Genomic DNA, 19,825 nt, shown 5'->3' on the forward strand with positions numbered 1-19,825 from the left:
GCCTCTGCCCGCCCCCGAAGGCCGGCCCGGCGCCATGGCAACCGCCCCGGGGTGTGGCGGAGTGACGTGCGGGTGACGGCGGCGGAAGTGACGACGACGCGGCGGGCGGGGCGGCGGCGGTGCCGGTGTGCGCGCGGCGGTGTCTCCTTCTCCTCAGTCACGGCTCCAGCTCGGCCTCCCCGCGCCGCCATGTCCGCCCCCGGCAGCGGCGGCGAGTTCGGGAACCCGCTGAGGAAGTTCAAGCTCGTCTTTCTGGGCGAGCAGAGCGGTGAGCGGGGCGGCGGAGGGCTGGCCCCGGCCCCGCGCGGGGGGAGGATGAGGAGCCGTCGTGGGCCTTCCCCTGCGGGGGGGCGAGCAGCCGTCAGGGGCCCGGGGGGGCGCTGGGGGGGCGAGGGAGCGCCGAAGGCTCCCGGGGCGGGGGAGGATCCTTGAGGGCCGTGAGGGCCTGGCGGCGGCGGCGGAACCGTTAAGGGCCTCTTTCCGCCTGAGGGAAGGCGGTAAGAAGCCGTCAGGCCCCCCGCGGGAGGCGGCGGCCGGAGGGAGCCCGCCCGAGGGAGGGGCGGCCCGCCGAGGTCCGGCCTTGGGCTCCAGCCGGCGGGAAGCGCGGGGCTGCTGAGCGGCCCGGTGCCCGTGCCCGCCGCGCAGCCGGCCTGCCTGCCCCCGGGCCGGCCGCCCGCCGCCGTGCGTGGGGAGGCGCGGGGCCGGGCGCGGGGAGCGGCGGCGGCTCGGGGGCTGCCGCTCCGCCCCGTGTGCGGTGTCTCTGGCCGTCGCACCGCGCGTGTGGCGTACAGTGGAGAGAGGAAACAAGCGGCAGGGCGGTGCTGTTGGTGTGGCATGGCTGCTGCCTCCCGTAGCGTCTTTTTGTTTGTTTAACCTGAAGTCGATTCCCTTTTGTACTCCTTCCCTCGTAATATATGGATGAGTTGTATCTTTTCCTTGAAATTATGGTGTTCTTTGTTGTATTACTCTTTAGATCTCTTACCGCTTACCTTGCGTCAGACCCCAGAACTGTAGGTCTTAGAGGAATCTCTAGAATTTATTCAATTCCCCTGCCTTACCAAGGCAGGATCGACTTTACTGCTGATAAACATTTGTCTAACCTGTTTTTAACCCTCTCCAATATTCTCAATTTCACAACAATTCCAGGCAGTTTATTCCTTTTCCCTCTTCTTTTTCATCCATGTCCTTTGAATTTTTCATGGTTTCTTCCAGCTTCCCGAGAGAGAATCAGAAATTGTACCCATGGTTCCCATTTCTTGTCATTTCTGCACTTTGTCTCTTGATAATATTTGGAGATGTAAATGTAAAGTTTTTAAGCAAGCTACCAAAGTTTACTCTGTATCTAAAATCTTGTTATCAAGAAAGGACGTTAAGCCCTGAATGTTGCTTTTCTATCCAGCCAGAGGTGGCTAAACAGCGTTCAGGACATCACTCTGTCTTGGTTTGATGTTTATGCTTGCAAGTCCTAGACCTGGTGATTACATAAGTAGCAAAATATGAGTAACAAAGCAGATTTACTGCTTGCTTGAAGCAAAGACATTATTTTTTTGTCATATGCATTACAACATACCTAATTTGAGGACCAAGTTATAATCATGTTTAATTTTATTTACTGAGATTGATTTGGCTGAACATGCTTCTGTCATTTTGTAAATTAATTTCCTAGCTGGTTATTTTTCAGGAGTAGCCTTAGATTGGCAGCTGCATTCTGATCAGCACTACCAGTGTGTGGCTTCCAAAGCAGTGGTTATTTTTTCCCACTGCTGCTTGAAAGTAACTTTTCTCTTCTTTTGTAGTTGGGAAGACCTCTCTGATCACCAGGTTTATGTATGACAGTTTTGACAATACTTACCAGGTATGTGGTAGTCTCTTTTTTTTTTTTATAGATATGTAGTATCTATTAATAATCTATATTATTAATAGATATATAGGGTAAATCTATTCCTTGCTATAAAATTGTATGCCTGTGGGAACTGTTAGGGCCAAGCGCATTTTTCCATGAAATGTCATTTCAATATCATGTAAGGTTGTAATGTGCCTTGAAATGGAGATGAGACTTCATGATTAAGCCCAAGCATCTAGTATGGTGTCAGGAAATAGTGTACAAAAAAGTGAGGTTTAGATCCTGTCTGAATATGTGAGATGCCTTGAGGAAAAAAGGGAGAAATACTGGTTTATGGGGTTGGCTAATGGAGAAGATGATGGATATGGAAGTCTCAGGAAGCAGTTAGAGTGAGTAAGGTATGAACGTTGTTTCTCTAGCATCTTTAGAGGTTTTCCATTTAAGTAGGAATAGTTGAGTCCAGAGAGATAGATCTGCAAGAAGTCAGCATGGTATATTCTTTCTTTGAGTTTTTTTTATTATTACTGTTTTGGTTTTTTTGGTTTTTTTTTTTTACTAGAAGGCTATAGATGGAAAAGGCTAGGAAAGTTCTGGCAGGGAAGGAGCAGAGTAGGGATGAAGAGGCTGCAGGTGAAAAGCTGAAGATATGTAAGAGGCCTGAAGATTTCAGGAAGGGTTAGTCCTATAAAAAGTACTTAGCAGTATTTCAAGAGAATACCAAATACCTTTAAAGAAGATGAGACTAGGGTGTTTTCTTTTACTCCAGGCCAGAAAGAGTTGCTGGTTTAGACTGGCATAGTTTTAAGTTGGAAAAGGAAGAGAAGATTTTTTTTCCTTGAGGACTAGTCTTTCACTGGAACTGGATCCTCTGGTGCTTTCTATTTCTTTTCCTGACTTTTGTAAGGTGCTTTCGTAGATTTATCTGCTTATCATAGTTGTTATAAACTGTCTCCTGGCTGCAGAAAATTGGACTCCCAGAAATAAGTACTTGATACAGAAATTGACTGTTGTGGTCTCTTCTGCTTTGGAATGGTTTGCGTTCTGATGGAGGCCTTCCACAACACATTGTGCACCCTTGTTAATACTGGAGATAATCTGTCTAAAATACTAAAATTTGTTATATCTGTAACCTGTCTTCTGGTTAGGGCTAGGACATCTGCTTGATTTAAGTGCCTGGGAGCACATCTAACTTAGTAAATGACTTTAAATGTCTTTATCGGAATTGCTGTACAGCAATGGAAACGTGAATGGAAGGAGACCTACAGGAAGAACTGCTTGGGAAATGAATGTCACTGGAAAGGAAGCACGTTCTGCAATGGAAAGATCCAAATAAACAGTGCTTTTTAGCTTTCAGTGCAGTTGCCTGCAGTTTATATATGTAATTTGCTCTACCTTTTGATTATTTCTAATAAGATAATTCTTACCAGACTGAATTGTGGTAGACCAGGAGGGGATGCCTGTTCAGATACGATCTTTGTTAAGATGCATGAATGTCAGGCTGAAATTGAGACTTGGAGGTTCTTGTGCAATTGGGAAGTGTTGGAAGAATGATGTGAAGTGAAAATGGTGCAGATATCCAGATTGCTTTGTTTTTATCGATTATATTGAAGGCAAATGACTTCAGCAGCTAAATTGTAAGTTTGTGAACATTTCTGGAAGTTTGTGTAGAAAGATCTGATGTGCAGATGCTGGAAGGCCAAGTTGCAGTTACTAACGCTTTTCTTCTTTTCAGGCAACCATTGGAATTGATTTCCTGTCAAAAACAATGTATCTTGAAGATCGCACGGTAAGTGAGGCATCTGTGTGATAGCATGGCAACTGCAGTCACGGGAGCAGCAGTTGCTGTGCGTGCTGTTTCACCTGGCCATTCCTCCAATGGCTGCTGAAATCCCACAGCAGCTTTCAGAGGGACAGCCTTTGTTGAATCAAATTGCTGACCCACTCTCCTGTTTCTGATTCTTGTTAATATCTGCTATCTCTAGAATGAAGTCAAAATCTGTCATGCAAAACTGGGGCAAGCTAATGTCCATATACTGGGGAATGGGCTGTCTGTTATGTGTACCATAGGCATCGTTTGCTCCCAGAATTTGAGCTGTGCCTCTGAGATTGTTAGTATAAATAGGTCTAAGCAGATGCTGGGCAGTTCAAAGTCTTCAAGTCATTCATGGTTACCAGTGGTGGCAAAGTTCCTCCTCCTTGCAGAAAGGCTCCTGTTGTAACACATTTCTGATGCACTGTTAATAAAGCAGTTTTAGATTTAGCTTGCATGACACTACTTTTTGCATAAAGAGATCCATCGCATCCCTCTCCTGTCTTCCAGTATTTATCTTTTCATTAGTTCAGGTTTTGCTAGTTTTACTACTGGCTGGAAGTATGAAACTGTTGCAGGGAGGAAGGGGCCAGTGGTGTGGTGGAAGTAGTTTATGTTGCTTTGGGGTTGTTGTTTCTGAAGAAGTCTCATGCCAGTGCATGTGGTGAGTTTCATGAGTGCTTCTCTGCCATCTTAGCAGTGATTTGCTGTTAGAAAAGACCTTGCACAATCTTTGAGAGAAACTACTTTGGTAACATTCTTGAATGGTAGTGGCAGTGGAAGACAAAGATTCTGGGAATGCTGCTTGGCACCTGTGGAAGCAAGTTGGAATGCCTGTATGCTGTTTTCAGCAGTGTAGTCTTATTTCTTGTGGTTGTGTAGGTTAGGTCCCTCAACCGCTAGCCACTATCCAGAAAATACCATTTTCTTTGCCATGTTGGATATACTGTTAGCTTTCCTGGTTATATAAGTGGTCCACAGAGCCCATAAAGCTTGTTTAAATAACAGAGAGGTGTTGAATGCAGATAAGAGGAGGGAGAAATACAAGCACACAAGCTGGGAGAATTCAGACATTGAAATAACTTCTTATATGTGGCTAATGCTGTGTTTTGCAATAGGCTTTGACTGCTGGGCTTGAAATGAAGATTGCTAAGCCTCTGACTGCAGCATATGCTTTGGCGTATTTGATATGTCCTTACACCAAATGATAAATCCTGAAATTATACCTATGCTGGATCACTCTGCTCTAAATATGGCCTGGGTAGCATGTACTAGCCAACAGAATGGACAAATACACGTGGAGTGTGTTTCTTCAAAACAATCTCCAGTAGCCTCCCACAGAAGGCAACTGTCAGTGTGCCATTTCCAGCACGTTGCAGGTGCTTTGGGACCTGTGGCATTAAGTGAACTGGGGCCACGAGAAGCCCTGTCCTCGATCCTGACTGTCACGCTGCCAGTTCCATGTTACAGCTACAACCGCATTCTTGAGGGACAAAGTAGTAGTCTTGTCTTTTCTGTGTCTCAATATCCTCACAGACTTGTTGGATTTATGCATGAGATAAGCCAGTCAAGGGTGTTTGCTGTTCCGGCTTGTACCCTGCTACTATGCTTCACCGGATCTGGCTTTCCAGTGGGTTCATCAGTAGCTGGGTGGTGCACTCCTCACGGTTAGGAGTCACTGCATCTCACTAGCTGTAGGTTGCAGTCTGCTTGTGAGGCCATTATAGCCAGAGTCCTTACATGGCAGGATGCCCTCAGGTATGTATGCTTCTTTCCCTTGTCAGCAGATGGTGTGAGAAGGTATTTTCTAGGGATATCTTGGTCTTACAATGAAATGGAACGATATACTTATATGTGTGAGTTGTTAATGGGTCTGCAGAGGGAGGGAAGTTTCTCAGATGTGCTGGGCTGAGGTTGCTGTGCGAATGTGTTCAGAAGTGTCGTTGGCTCTTTTCACATTTCTGTTCCATTTTAACTTTTGTTACATTATTTTTGCCTTGCAATTTTTTTTTAATTATTATTTTTATTTCACTTGAGTTTTGGTTTTGTTTTTCATTTTCCTGCTCTTCCCCCTCCTTCTTCCCCTACACTTTTCCATTTCCCAGATCAGGCTGCAGCTGTGGGATACAGCCGGCCAGGAGAGGTTCCGCAGCCTCATTCCCAGCTACATCCGTGACTCTGCTGTGGCTGTCATTGTCTTTGACATTACAAGTAGGTATTGAGCCGGAGTGTCTGCAGGGACCTTGCTTTTAACATGTACCTTTTATGCGTTGGAAGTAGTGGTGTTATCTGAAAAGAGTTAAGATAGACCATTGTCCCCAGTTTCATGGGCTCAGGGGGACATAGCTGAGCATCTTCCCCCACAACCAGTGGTAACTCCATCCCGTAGTACAGAAATTGGGAAACTGGAAAACTCTGGTCTGCTCAAAGCAAAAATGATAAAATGACATAGAGGATTGGCAGGTAGGTGAATAGGGATTGTGACTTCTCGTTTGCTGGTTGGAATGAAAGGTGGTTGGTAGTCTTTGGAAAGCTGTGTACCTTTTCTGATTTGGGTTTCAGTTTTTTTTAAACCTCAATTATTTATTTTTTTTCCTTTCTGGATAACTTGAGAGGTAATACAAGTAACAGCTTCAGATGCCAAAGCAAAAGAACACTGTCAGAGTAGGTAAAACAGTACAACACCCATTTAAATAAAAGATACGTAGCAACTTAAGAGGATTCAAGACTCCCATTTCTTTGAAGAAGAGCGCTGGCGATTCATATGTGTAACGAGAGCTTTTGAAAGAGAACAGATGTAACTACCATAGTTTATAAAGAGTAAACAAGCGTAGAGGGAAATTCCCTATAACTTTTAGTGTGAATATTTTAAGTATAAGATACAAAGATATTAATTCATTAGAACCCATTCCAGTTGATCTGGCTCTTTTGGTTAAGCTACAGTATTAGCATAAATAACTAGACAGGATTTATACCAGTGAGCCAACACCATGTCTAAGGAAAGAATGCAGCGCAGATGAAAAATCTCTGGCCCGTGTTTATTCTGTCACAAACTCTACGGCTTTATGGGCCAGGGATTTGTTTTGCTTGGGTTAACTGAAGTGCTTAACAAATAATAGACTTCTGTTATGATTTATCTTGCATATTGAGGGCAGATAATCATGTGGCCTTTCTCCCAGTCCTGTAGCTTAAGTAGTTGACTTTGGGAGGATTGCTGGTTTGATGTAAACTAATGTAAAACTGAAGTGATCTGTTTGAGGTGTGCTGAGATGTGCATATGGTAACTTATGCTGGGAACTCGTCTAGGTTAGGCAGGCTGCATAGGCTGGCATCTTCTCTCCCCACTGTTATGACAGTACAGTACAGAATGCTGTTTATCCAGGCAGGTGGAAAAATCTTGCCAGTCTAGGCAGTTCTGAACAGCTTCCACACACGTCAAATATAATTAAGTGAAAGCTGATCTCATCATACTTTGTTAATGGTCCAATCTTTTCAGATAATTTCATTTTTTCTTTTTTACTGCTCATTGTTCTGTTCTTAGTGATTGAGAGGCTTTTAGTTTTCTTGTGTTAATGAAGGAACATGCTCGTGTACTTCTGGGGGCATCGTGATGGTGAGCACTAGTGCATTTAAAAAAAAAACAGTTTCCTTTATCACTCTGAAGAGCTGTATGTTGTCTTTTGTGGTGGGAACCTCAAATAGTCTCCTGTAAGTTAATCCTGGTCATGGTAGTGTAAAATAGGGATAGTCCCACAGGGTATACTTAAGTGCCAGCCAAGATACTTTTAACTTGTAGAGAAAAACTGTTAGCTAGCATGTGGGGAGCTGAGAAGAAAAATGAGAAATTGCTTAGTTACTGTTAATCTGCTGGGCATCTTGAAATGCAAGCAGCCTGTGGAGACATCCGTGGTGAAAGTCCATACTGCAACTTGGGCCCCTTTGTGAACAAGTTGCCTTGTTTCTGAGAGAGGCTGGGTTAATTCTTGGTTGAGGAGCTTTCATCTTTCCGTACTGGTAGGGTCATCAGCACACTGTTCTGTTTGAGCGGTTTATATTTTCTCTTCTCCTCCAAAATGGGTGCACACAAATTTTGACTTGTAGAAACAAGAAGCCACAGAAATACTGCAGCTCACTTTCTCAGGTCGCTTCAGGGGTGCCTGCATGTACTTGCATATTAGCTGAAGGCCTTCCCTCAAACAGCACTACCCTTCACTACAACAAGATTACTGGGACCAGTTCTTCCCTGGTTTTGTGGTACTTCCTCTGGTTGCTTCTTTGTGAGTCTGAAGTTTGGAGTGTTTAAATCATCAGTTTGGTAAACTTCCTGGGTGAATAGTCTGGTGTAGCAGCAATGTTTCGGGGACTCTGTGGGAGCTTGTTGTGAAGTCCAGAAACAAGAGCCAGGAGCTGTCATTATCAATCTGATCTTTCAGCACTGATGTAATATTGTCCAGGTGCTTGGAGATAGTCACCCTGAGTTTCCTGGGGTAGCAGAGCCCTGACTTTTGCTACTGTAATCAAGGCTGCCTTCAAAACAAAGCATGAGCTATAAGCCCTAATCTTCCTGAAGCCGCAGTTCATCAGATCTACATATCCTGATGTAGATAGGATGTTGTTTTGAATCTGCTAGTAGCAAAACACTTTTCAGGCATGTGCTCTGTCCAGCTTGTATTTCTTTTCTAAGCAAGCCAATTATTGGTCCTTCTGTAACTGCTTTCTCCTGTGTAGCCAGTCTCCTGCAAGCTGCCTTATTAACTACTGTTCTGTGCATAAACAGCTGCTCTCCCTCATTGGTGAATAAGTGGCTTTGTGAGCACATTTAACCAAGTCATGCAATTAAGCTGGGAACCGGTATCTGCCCTCCTGTGAAACTCATGCCTGTTGAGAATGCCAACAGCAATCGTGTTTTCTGGCAGTGAGTGCTACTTGTACTGCTCACAGTGTGGAGTAATGACTGGGAAGGAAATGTTATCACTCCCAGTTGTGAAAAGCTGCTGTTCAGCATTCAGTGTGGTAGTTGGGCATGTTTTGACTATTGTTGTTTCAAACAGGCAGGTCCCAGACCTTAGAGCTGCTTTGTACGATAGGTCAATTTGTGTTTGGGCATAGTTCTGGAGATCAGACTGTGCCTCTCATAGCATTTGTGCTTGTATCTGACTCTTGTGCTTATCTGAGATGGTGAGCCCTGTGCCATTTGTGTCTTGTGAAGCTTGCGGTGTGTAACACCTGCTTTTGTTTCAGCTGGAACGGAGGTTGTTGATTGCCTTAATCTTGCCTGAAGATCCTCATTGCTATCTTCTGGATGCTTGATGCTGAAGAATAGATGCTATTTTATTACATGGCTGGGGGAATTGCATGTCTGTCATGTGGGAATTGCCCAAGAAAGCTGTGATTTGAGATGCTCTATGCTAGGAGTCCTGTCATGACCCCATACATAATCCTGGGTAGAGCAGGAAAACCAGCTCTGTGTTGTTAGGCACTGCTATCAGCAGTGAGGTAGCAGTCATAACCTAGGACTCTTTGGGAATAACAGAATCTCTAGATGAGCAAAGGAAGTAATTAAAAGCACATTGTCTACAAACAGTCAAAAAAGCAAACTTCTGTGGTGTTTGGATATTTGGGGTAAGATTACAAGGTCAGCTTCTCAGACTGAGCTGCATACAGTTGATTGTAGAAATGGCCTTTTCTCTAAAGGACAGTTTCCTCCTTTCTTTTCTCTCTTGCTCTCTTTCTCTCTCTTTCTCTGTGCTCTCCCTGGCCTGGTACCAGCAGGTTCGGCTGCAGCTTTGGGACACAGCAGGCCAGGAGCGGTTCCGCAGTCTCATTCCCAGCTACATCCGCGACTCCACTATTGCTGTGGTAGTCTATGACATTACAAGTGAGTGATACTTTGATGTCTCATTATTTGAAATACTACATGTAAGCAGAACTAATAAGTTACAACCAGAAGTTCTGCAAAAAGATGATTACCATTAGAAATGTTTTTTCCCCCTCCCTGTTTTTCTGAGCAGAAAACAATTTATGGGTCATTTATATGTGGTGTGGTGAGATCTGGAGAAGCACCTGAGTACAGGCATAGCATTCTCCCTCTCTAAAAAGTTTTATCCTCAGTACTCCTATTTGATTCTTCTTTACAGACTTGAATTCTTTCCAGCAAACCTCCAAGTGGATTGATGATGTGCGGACAGAGAGAGGAAGTGATGTCATCATCATGTTGGTGGGGAACAAAACTGACCTGGCAGACAAGAGGTAATGGAGGGGAGCTGCCCTGTAAAAGCAAGGAACTGGCTGACTGGTCTGTCTTGAAAACAATTGTTGATTTTAAATGAAACATAAATGGCTTGTCATTAAGTTTAGTTTTCTGGTTTCAGCAAATGAAAGTTATTCCCTTTCGGTTAAAACAAACCCACTTGAAAAAACCCTCCTTTTATCTCTATACCACATTTCATGACAGTGTATTTTGTGTGATTTTTCTTTTCATGCTGAGATAAAGCCAGAAAGATGTCTTGGAAAAGTAAGGAAATCTACTGTAATCCTATTTACATCATTCTGCATGTGCAGCTGTTAAGTTCATAGTACAGTTTCTTGTTACAAGATGAAGCATGAGCTTTTACAGTAACAGTCTAAAAGGTTTCCTTCTGAGAATCAGTTTCATGTCGTAACACAAACTGAGATGTTGTGGATATGTGAGAGGAAACTAGATTAGTAAAAGTGGGCTTCCCCAAGAGATGTAAAAAGTTAATTAGACTCTTAAAATCATGTGGACAATGTACTGCACAAAAATGTCATGAAGTATTTTCCTGCTAAAACTCTTAATCCTACAATGCCACTTCAACCAACATAACCAATGTAATGGCTTCTTAGACCACAGGCTTGTGCTTTTGCGTTTCTGTTTCAGATTCTTCTCTTGATTGTTGATTTAGCAAACATTTTGTTTGTTTTCAGAGATTTATCATTCTTTATGAAGTCATCAGAAATTGTAGATAAGGAAAGATTTTTATTTTAATGGTTAGTTTCAGTAGTAGTTGGCAAAGGGAAGATAGAGTAAGCCATGCAGTTCCTTACAGTCCAAACAGTTTAAGCTGAAACATCTTCACATACACCAAGTACTCTAAAATGTGTGGTTTGTATGTCATGGGACATACAAAGTATTGAAATGATGGGGAACTACCTGATGCAAAAGAAAGCATCTTAAAAAGACAGAAGTAGGAAACGCCTGGATCGCACAGCAAAATGAGGTCTTACAAAATCAAACCCTTATACTTCGGTTGTTCATGAGACGCTTCTGATCTGATAACAGATTGAAAGGCCTTACAGGTGGAACATTAATGTTTTCTCAGGAAGATCTGGCATTATTGTCTGAACTGCCTGTTTACTGTTTCTTGGGATGATGGCCCAAATAGGGATCTCACTGTTTCACTGTTGGATGCTACCACATTTTAAATTCTAAGCCTTGCTTTACTCAGTCCTGCAGTGTACATATTGCTGCAGAATGTATTGTGATGTGAGTTTTCCCTTGTGGTTTTAGTGTTGTCCAAATGCTTGTACAAGACAATACCCAGCATCCTTGGCTGCACAAAACGGTGTCAGCAGATGCTTTCTGCCCTTTGTCCCTTAAAAGTCATGCTGTTAGGTTTTTGTTTGCCATGCCTAGTAGGAAAAGCACAGACGATTCTAATACTTGCTAGTGGCTTGAGTCAGTGGGGAAAACGATAAAGTTAGGCTCCAGCTGGGCACTGTATGGGCTTTGTACTGATGGTTCTTAGAGAAGTGTGTTCTCTGTCCTCCATGCAGACCACCTTAGGCTTGACAACTGTTGGCTTTTCCCACTTCCAGTGGGAGGCCATTCTAAGTGTCCTGTGCCTTGCACTTTGGAATTATTGGTGAAGCGTGGTGCTCAGAGCTTCAGAAATACGATAAAAATGTGTGTAGCTGATTTGGATTAAGAACTGCTGGTGGCAAGACCTCGATTAGTCTAGTCTCTGAAATCAGTTTACAAAAGCAGCAGAGCAAAATCCAAGGTGGTGTACTGTAGTCAGTTCTGGATGTTGACAACTTAGTATCTCTTGTGCCCTCCTGGGAGCTAGAAGTAACTGCAGCTCCCTAACTGAATAACCTGGCATTTAGATTGGAGGCCTTCTAATTTCTATCAAAATCCAGTTTTATCTGGAACTGGAAAACCCAAGGGGATAATTACAGCCTTGGACAATTTCCTGATAGTACATAAGTGAAGTGGAGTGCGTGCACAGGACAGCTGATGCAGCACTCCCATAAGAATTAAAAATACCTGAAAATTGTTTGAAACATAGCTACGTTTGAAGTTCATATAGTGCTAGAAGTTCTTATTTTGGAAGTTTAATGTGACAGTAGTCCTGGTCTAGGTTAGAATGTGGAATTATGGTGTATATCCAACTTCCAGGAGAAGAAGCTGCCTTGCCTTTCTTTTAAAAGGAGGTTAGATTGTGTTAGGCTGAAATACTGGTCCTTTTAAGGCTGGACAAAGCCACAGTATCAGTCTGAGCTTGGTCATGTTTTGCAAAATGGAATACAGTGTATTGGAAGCCATTCGTTCTATGGTAAAAACCAAGTGATGATGCAGGTTAAGTTCTGAGGCCAAAAAGCTGAACTAAAAATAACACTGTTCTTATCTGGTACAGCCTGTTAAATTTTTCTTCCCTGTTAATGTTGCTTCACTTAGTGGCTATTTTTTCCGTGCAGTTTTCATTTTGGTTTTGGAGTATTTTTCTTTGTTTAGTTTTTTCTTTTCTGTGATTTGTTCTCATTGCTGTAGACAGGTTTCTATAGAGGAGGGTGAGAGAAAAGCCCAAGAACTAAATATGGTGTATATTGAAACCAGTGCTAAAGCAGGATATAATGTGAAACAGGTATGTACAGGGTATTGATCAGAGATGCAATTGCAGGTGCTCGCTCGCAGGCAGCAGCCTAGCACTTGCTGTTGCAGTGTACTTGCTGCTGGAGCCTTTCTGAAGTCTCTCTGTAACCTCATGGAATTCTCTTCTGTTGACTTTTGGGAAACTGCTTTTTGTATCAGGTGCAGTGTATGGGGGTTCTTCCTTCCTTTGAGGATGCTATGAATGAGGTGAAATATCCTGCACAAACTTCATCCTGTGCTGACCATCCATTACTAACAGTCAAAGTCCAGGCATTCCCTGAGTAACTTACCTGAGGTTGTTTCATTCAAAGCTGGAGGACCTGGGGGTCTTAAAGACTTGGAGGTCTTGAGGACACCACTGATGGACTGAGCGCTCTTGGAAGGAGTGGTGAAGCAGCTCTCCAGTGAAAAGCATCTTGGTCACAGACATCTCTTAATGCTTCCTGTCTGTTCTTCCTTTCTGTCTTTGTGCTTCTGTTTGCGTCTTCATCCAGGCAAATCACTACAGAAGAAGGTGAACAGAGAGCCAAAGAGCTGAATGTGATGTTTATTGAGACCAGTGCAAAGACTGGATACAATGTGAAACAGGTAGATGAATGTTCTATTCTAAAGCCAGGAAATCTGTACTTTACTGCTCTGTATGTGTATGCTCTGCTTGGGGGTTGTGTTCTGTCAGGTATTTACTTGTATTGTTTAACGTCAGCCCCTGAAATGCCTTTTGCCCAATGATTACTGCTGCTGCTTTATCTGGAGGAAGCTCCTTCCCTGTCGAGTCAGTGCTTCCCTGTTAAATTAAGCAAACTTACATTGAAAGAAAGGAGAACCTAAAACTAGAATGTGCTGATGGATAGGAGTGGCACTATTTTGTGCAGCCAGCCAAACCCAGTTCTGTGCATTCCCTTTGCTTTTGTTAACAGTTAATGCACTGTTTTCTAAAATCAGTGTTGGCATTGGCTGGGATAATTGCTTATGATGCTGGTGCGCTAGAGTAGAAAGAAGTTCCTGCTTCTGTTGCAAGCCACAGAGGAAAATCTTGGAATAGTTGAGGTTGGAAGGGCTCTCTGGAGATCTAGTCCAACCTTCATGCTCAGAGCAGGCTGCCCAGAACTGACTCCAGCTGAGTTTTGAGTATCTCGAAGGATAGAGGCTCCATCTCTCCAGGCAACTGTTGCAGTGTTTGACTATCTGTACAATAATAATAATTTAAAAAAAGTTAAACTTTTTTTCTTATGTTTAAGCAGAATTTCTTGTGTTTCAGTTTGTGCCCATTGCCTCTTGGCTATAAGCTTGTGAATGCACTCTTTGCTAGTTCAGGAATCATTCTGAAGTGTGGCAAAACTTGGGGAGTAAGGCAGCTGTAAAGTCCAGGGGTCTGCAAGGAGCATAAGTACTGCTGGTGGCAGCTGGGAAACATACTTACCAGCTTGCTGCACACCAGCTGGTTAGGAGAACCTCACGATGGGATTAGGAGACTTCGGTTTTGTTTCTTTTGGCTATTCTGGATTGAATCCACTTTAGTCTTTGGTTCTAACTTACTATTGCTTTATTTGCCTAGCGGGTGTTTGCAGTGAGAACTTAAGTGACTAAAGAGATGCTAACTGCAGCACCTTGCTGGAACCTCGGTGGCTCGGTTTTTCAAATAATGCAGTTTGGAGGGGTGGGTGAGAAGCCCCTACCAAGCTACTGTGAGAAAAATGATCATTAGGACATCTTTCCTCTAGTTCTTTATGCAGCACGTTTCACCAGACTGATTAGCAGTGTCTGAATTGTGTTAGCTGCTGCATTGATGTCAGCAGGAGGAGCTCTAAGCATTGACTTGGAAATCTTTGCAAAACTATTTTCTGGTTTTTATGGGGATATGATAGTCCTTCCTAGCTCTAGCGTGTCCTTAATAGCTTAAATGCAGCTCACTGTTTCTGAGCTGTTCTGCTCAGAAATAGCTGTTTTGCAGCAGAATTGAACCAAAAGGATGGGCTGTAAAACCTCAGTCATTCCATAGGCTTCTTAAACCATCTGCCTCTTGCGAGGTCACTCATCAGAAGTCCTGAGTTGTGCGCTGTAATGGTGCTGTGTGCAAAAGCAGTTGAGGCTGGAAATAGTAAATGGCATGCTTAGTGCAGAGGGGAACTGTTCTGTGTGTCCCTGGAAGAACTGTTGGTAATTAATTCCATGTTGTGTTCAAGCAGAAAAAGGTAAAATAAACCTGCCTGTTTGATAGGCACTGAATAATAATTTAATAAAACTTGTTAGATTTCATAGATAAAATTCTCATGGCATTTGTCAATCTTTGCTTGCTAAAGTACCTACATTACAAGTTTGTACAGTTCTGTAAGGCAGTGGGGTTTTTAACATGTATTTTTTTTCTGACAAGCCTTCAGCTTTCCTATTGCTGTTTTTCAGCTTTTCCGTCGTGTGGCTGCTGCCTTACCTGGGATGGACAGCACACCAGAGAAGAGCAAAGAAGACAGTATCCTTGCTTTCTCATCAGTAACTTTTCCTGTTCTCATAGAATTTGGCAACTGTCTTTTGTTAGGTTGGGCTTACTGACTTTTTGGCACATTGTGGGGAGGGGCCTTACTGGGTTTTTGCAGAGAGGTGTCTGAAACCGCCAGTATAGTGTAGTGCTTAGCTGTGGATGTAAATTGATGACCCTGCTTGTGGTCTATATATAAACATACACAACTACTTATAATGGCAAGCACAAATTTTGCTTTTTCCACTTAACCTTAGGATAAAATGTGCAGTTTTAAAATACTGTTGATGTTTTCCTCTTTTTGCACAGAGCTGTCTTCTGTGCAGACCTAGCCACTTGGGCTCTGTTCTCTAAAAGGTCGTGACATACCAAGTCTGCTGGTTTGCAGTTAATTCTGTTCAGGCAGGATATGGTTTGCTCTGCTAAAACACATGCCCTTAGCAAGAAGGGACAGCTAACAACCTTCTCAGATACTGATCCCTTTCTCTGTTCTTTCCTTCTTGTTTTTCCTTGAATTGGGTGATTGCCTTAACTTGTCTGCTGCAGTGATTGACATCAAACTAGAGAAACCTCCTGAGCAGCCAGTAACGGAGAGCGGGTGCTCCTGCTAACAGGCCTGTTCTGTAGCAGCACATTCCCCAACCGGCCAGTCTCACTGAAGAACATCACCGCGCATTGGCTAGGCAACCCTACTTTGTGGGCTGAAAAACCAATCTACTAAGCGAGCGAACTCCCTGTTTACTGGTGGGGAGCAGCCCCGGCCGCCCCTGTTACTGCATGGTATGAGCCCTGAGTGCAGAATGAGTGTCCTGTCTTTTATTTTATTTTATGTTGTTGCACTTTGGCACTGTGGTGCCCTTTACACTCTCTCTCTTCCTCTCCTCCTCCCCCTCTTCCCCACCTCGAGCCTGTCTGCTCAGATGTATCTTGTGAATGCAATGGAAAAGCCACAAAGTTAGGGAAGACAAAAATAAAGCTTGGGTTGGGCTTTCCACCTTCCTTACTGCCTTGCATCCTAACTAGTTCCCTGTCCACTCTAGCCCTGTCTTTGTCCTGCATCCCGACTTCCTCTCCTGAAAGGCTGCTCCTTTTAAACCAGTCAGTTTGACTTGGCCTTGCCTTTTTGGACAATACAGGTTATCTGTTTCTAGGCTTTTGCTTCCTGCAGGGCACACACAATAATAGCTCCTTAGTTTCCCCTTCCTGTGGATAATCTTGGCTAACTCATTGCTCACGACTTCTGAGTTTTGCCCCTCGTGTTATACACAGCACTGGAAACCCCCAGACTCTTGATAGCTTTGGCCTTGTTGCTCCCGTTTGCGTAGCAGAGACATCCCACAGACTGCTCTCCTCAGTTGGAATATCTTCCCATCCAGAGGACGCTGGCGCTCGGTGAGTGTTGGGTGTCAGATGTGGGGAAGGAAGAGGGTACAGAGGCTTTGCAGCTTGAGGCTGGGTGGGGAGAGTTTCTCAGGGTGGTTTGTAGAGACCTGGGACCTGTCTGTCAACAGAGAAAGCAAACAGTTGGTCAAAATCCATCACTACAGGGCAGCAGCTGCCCTGGGAGTCACAGATGCTGTTCAGGCTCCTTTCGTAGTCTCTGTTCTCCTGTTCCTCATCATGTAGACTGGGAGCTTCTTCACGTGGAGCAGGAGAGCTACAGCAGAGTGAAGGGCAGCGATAGCTGTTCTACTCCCATACCTAGGTTGCTGCTTGGTGAAAGCATACATAGCTGCTTCTGCCTTTGTAGTAGACTTCTGGAGGATGGGGCTAGTAGCATTCTCATTTTTGGGGTAGTTTGAAGCTGCAGCACGGCCAAAGCTGAGATGAGCAGTGGCAGGGATTTATTGTCAGACCTGGGGAGAGGAATGGAGGATTGTATGCTGCTGAAGCGAATTTTGGTGTCACTTCTCGACCTTGGAGGTTGGGAAACACCTCTTCTTTCCCCTGCCCCTGGTTTCTAATTATGTTAATAGAGCTTTTCAGAGACTTTTGACTGGGTTTTTTTCATCCATCTGTCCCAACCAGAAGTCGTTAGGTTTGTCTGTTGACAGAGAGGAGGATAAAACAGTCAGATAATGGTAAGCCATTCGCTGTTTTTTTCATCTCCTGGCCTGTGTCATGCTGACAGGGAGGATGCTAGTAGGCAGGAGAGTGACTGACCACAGTGTGATGGGTGGGGACAGCAGCATTCAGTCATTAGTGACACTCCCCTAGCAGGATGTCCGTTGGTCACTGACACAGCCTGCATGCTTCAGAAGCCTGTGGGCTGTCATGGGAGGGGAAGGGGCAGCCTTGGACTGGAGCTGGCAGTCCCCACGTTGGCTTGCAAGTCACCTCTCTGCTGGTGACTGACATTCTGTTCCCCAGAGCCCTGTCCCTTCCCCTCCGGGTGAGCTGGCCTGCAGGAGGAAGCTGGGATGTGGTTTCCCATTCTACTCTGGAGTGTCCTTCCCCCCTTTACACACAGTCCCAGCTGGCAGAGCCAGGTCCCACTCGGCCCCCTCCTCTGTACATACCCCTGTTGTGTGGGAATTGCTGATGTTTGTCGGTGTGTCCGTGTCTGCCGTAGAACAGGTTTTGCTGTCCCCTTCTCACAGGCAGGTGTGTGCTGCTCTGCTGTCGTGTTGTTGAGTCACAGACCAGGGGGGAGGGAGGGGGGAGACCCTAAGTAATGGGGCAGGTAATTAGTGAAATGAAATAGTTCACTTCCCACTGTCTTCTCTATGGATGTGTATAATATTGAGTGTGTGTCTGGCCCTGCTGTCTCCTAGCTGTTAGCCGAGTAAGTGTGACTATTAATATGAGTATGGACTGTCTGACCACAGCCGTGTATCACACTAAATAAAGTTATTTCACCAACACCTTCACTGTCCTGCTGCTGCGAGGGCCCTTGGGCTGCCTCTGCTTGTTTTACTCATAGGTTGTACAAGTCCGTCCTGTGTAGAGTACAGTGGGAGAGGGGTGAGCTTCGGGAGTGGCATGAGAAGGGCTTTAAACCGGCCAGGTGGGGCCTTTAAACTGGTGGTGGGGTCCCTCTCCCCATGCCCTTGCCAGCCCCTTCCACCCCTGGTGGTGCAAGGCATTTGGGAACCTGATGGCAGTGTTCCCTTGCTGGGCACAGGCCCCCCCCCTCCCACAGGGACCTTGCCAGGGAGGGGTGCACAGCTGTCAGTACTCCTTGCAGTGCCACATTGATGTCCCAGATGTGCCCATGGAGACTGTGTGTGATGTGCTGCACAACATCAAGTATCGCTGGAATGTCATTGACACATGTGACATTGCCTGGGTGGCTGCCAATGCTGATGTGGGCTTCTGTGCCTCTGAGTGGGGGTGTGTGGGGGGATGACACTGGCTGTTTGCCACCAAAGTCTTGGCTTATGTTAGAGGGGCCACCCAGTCCGAGCTGCCTGGCAGGAGGGAGATGTTTAGGGTGCAGGACACTGCTTGGGACCTCTGCTACACGAGGTAGTTGATACCACTTGGGCTGGGAAGGGGCAGGGTCGGTGCTGCTTGGAGGAGACAGGGAGAACACCAAGTAAACTAGAGAACACTTGGGCCAGGCAGAAGCCTCTGGAGTGTCTGCACGTCCATGCAGGCCCTGCATGCTGTTCAGGCAGCTGAAACTTTTCTGCCTGTTAAGGGGTGTGGGAACACCGGAACTCCAGCAGCCGAGAGCAGGTGTCACACCATTGTCAGCTTCTCTGTCAAACACCCGGCAAGTGAAGAGCAGGCTGGGCTGGAGCAGTCTCCTAATCACAGTCATCCCCTGGCCTGGAAGGTCCCGTTAAGGGCAAAATTACAGCATCACAGAAGGGTTGGGGTTGGAAGGAACGTGACAGACCACCGAGCTCCAACCCTGTGTTTCCTTGGCACAGGGCTGAGGGTGGTAACAACCAACCCTCCAGAGATTTCCTGAGCGGGAATAAGGAATTCCAGTTGCTGCACTCATTTTATTTCAGTCACTACAGAGAAGTCAGAAACACCACCCACAAGGCCGGAGCAAGGGCTGTCCTGATGCCATCTACAAGGTGATACCACCACGTACCACACCCAGATTTGCTAGTAACGAGCATGTTTTCCTCTGTGCTTTGCCAGCGCAGGGTGCAGCAGGCTTCCTCCCCTTTCTCAGAGGAGAGACAAGGGGAGTTTACCTCGAAGTGGTGGGGAGTTCTGATGGAAGGTCGTGAGAGGGACAGGGCTGTGCCAAGTGAAGGAAGCAGGTTCAGCGAGTGAAACCCTTAACCGTGCAAGCACCACACCTGAGGGAAGCTGGACAAGTGCCTGCAGCAGTTCAGGAACATGCTCCAAGCGTCTTGGTCCTGTGTCGCGGGGGTCATTAAGCAGCAAAGAGGTACAAACATGCTTTGGCAGACTAGTGCAGCTAGAGATGTGCACTGAGTTTGAGGGGATTTTACTCCTGTTCCTTGAGTCCCAAGCAAACCCAGTAGCATAGAGCAGAGGTAGGACAGTGGAGAAGGAAAGAATTTCATGTCACAAGAGAAGCGAACAGGTTGATCTCTTGGAGGACACAGGCCATGCTCTGCTCAGGCACGCTCAGACCCTCTTGGCCTTACATTTAGCAACAAGGGCTGGATCCAGAACCAGGAGAGCACTCATTTAATTTAAGTCCTGCTAGAACAGAAGCACAGATCTTGCTGGAGAAGCTTCCCTCCAATACCCACATCAACACCATCAGCTTGTTTCAACACCCAGTTCAAGGAGTACAGACTAAAGCCCCATCCATCTTCCAGCTAAATGAAACTCTGTTGGAATCCTTCCATGCAGGAAACTGAGCTGATGCCT

At 45.3% G+C, this 19,825-nt stretch overlaps 1 protein-coding gene across 9 annotated transcripts; it reads left to right on the top strand.

Annotated features, from left to right (window-relative positions):
* Positions 1-67: 67 nt before the first annotated feature.
* RAB41 (RAB41, member RAS oncogene family) lies at positions 68-17,883 on the top strand. Of its 9 annotated transcripts, XR_013923954.1 has the most exons (10): positions 68-268; positions 1,797-1,855; positions 3,576-3,629; positions 5,759-5,864; positions 9,791-9,902; positions 13,041-13,134; positions 14,947-15,013; positions 15,566-15,799; positions 16,289-16,411; positions 17,048-17,883. XR_013923954.1 is itself a non-coding variant. In XM_080366335.1 (9 exons), the coding sequence occupies exons 2-9, from the start codon at positions 1,830-1,832 to the stop codon at positions 15,628-15,630; spliced, it is 633 nt and encodes a 210-aa protein (XP_080222461.1). In that variant the 5' UTR covers positions 117-268; positions 1,797-1,829; the 3' UTR covers positions 15,631-17,883. The 9 variants fall into 9 exon arrangements, 4 of the variants coding, with proteins under 4 accessions (XP_080222459.1, XP_080222462.1, XP_080222460.1 ...); XR_013923952.1 differs by having other exon boundaries at positions 15,566-16,411; XR_013923953.1 differs by having other exon boundaries at positions 16,289-17,883.
* The last annotated feature ends 1,942 nt before the right edge of the window (positions 17,884-19,825 follow it).

The sequence above is a fragment of the Falco punctatus genome (genome assembly GCF_963210335.1).
Source record: "Falco punctatus genome assembly, chromosome: 15".
In the NCBI taxonomy this organism is placed as follows: domain Eukaryota; kingdom Metazoa; phylum Chordata; class Aves; order Falconiformes; family Falconidae; genus Falco; species Falco punctatus.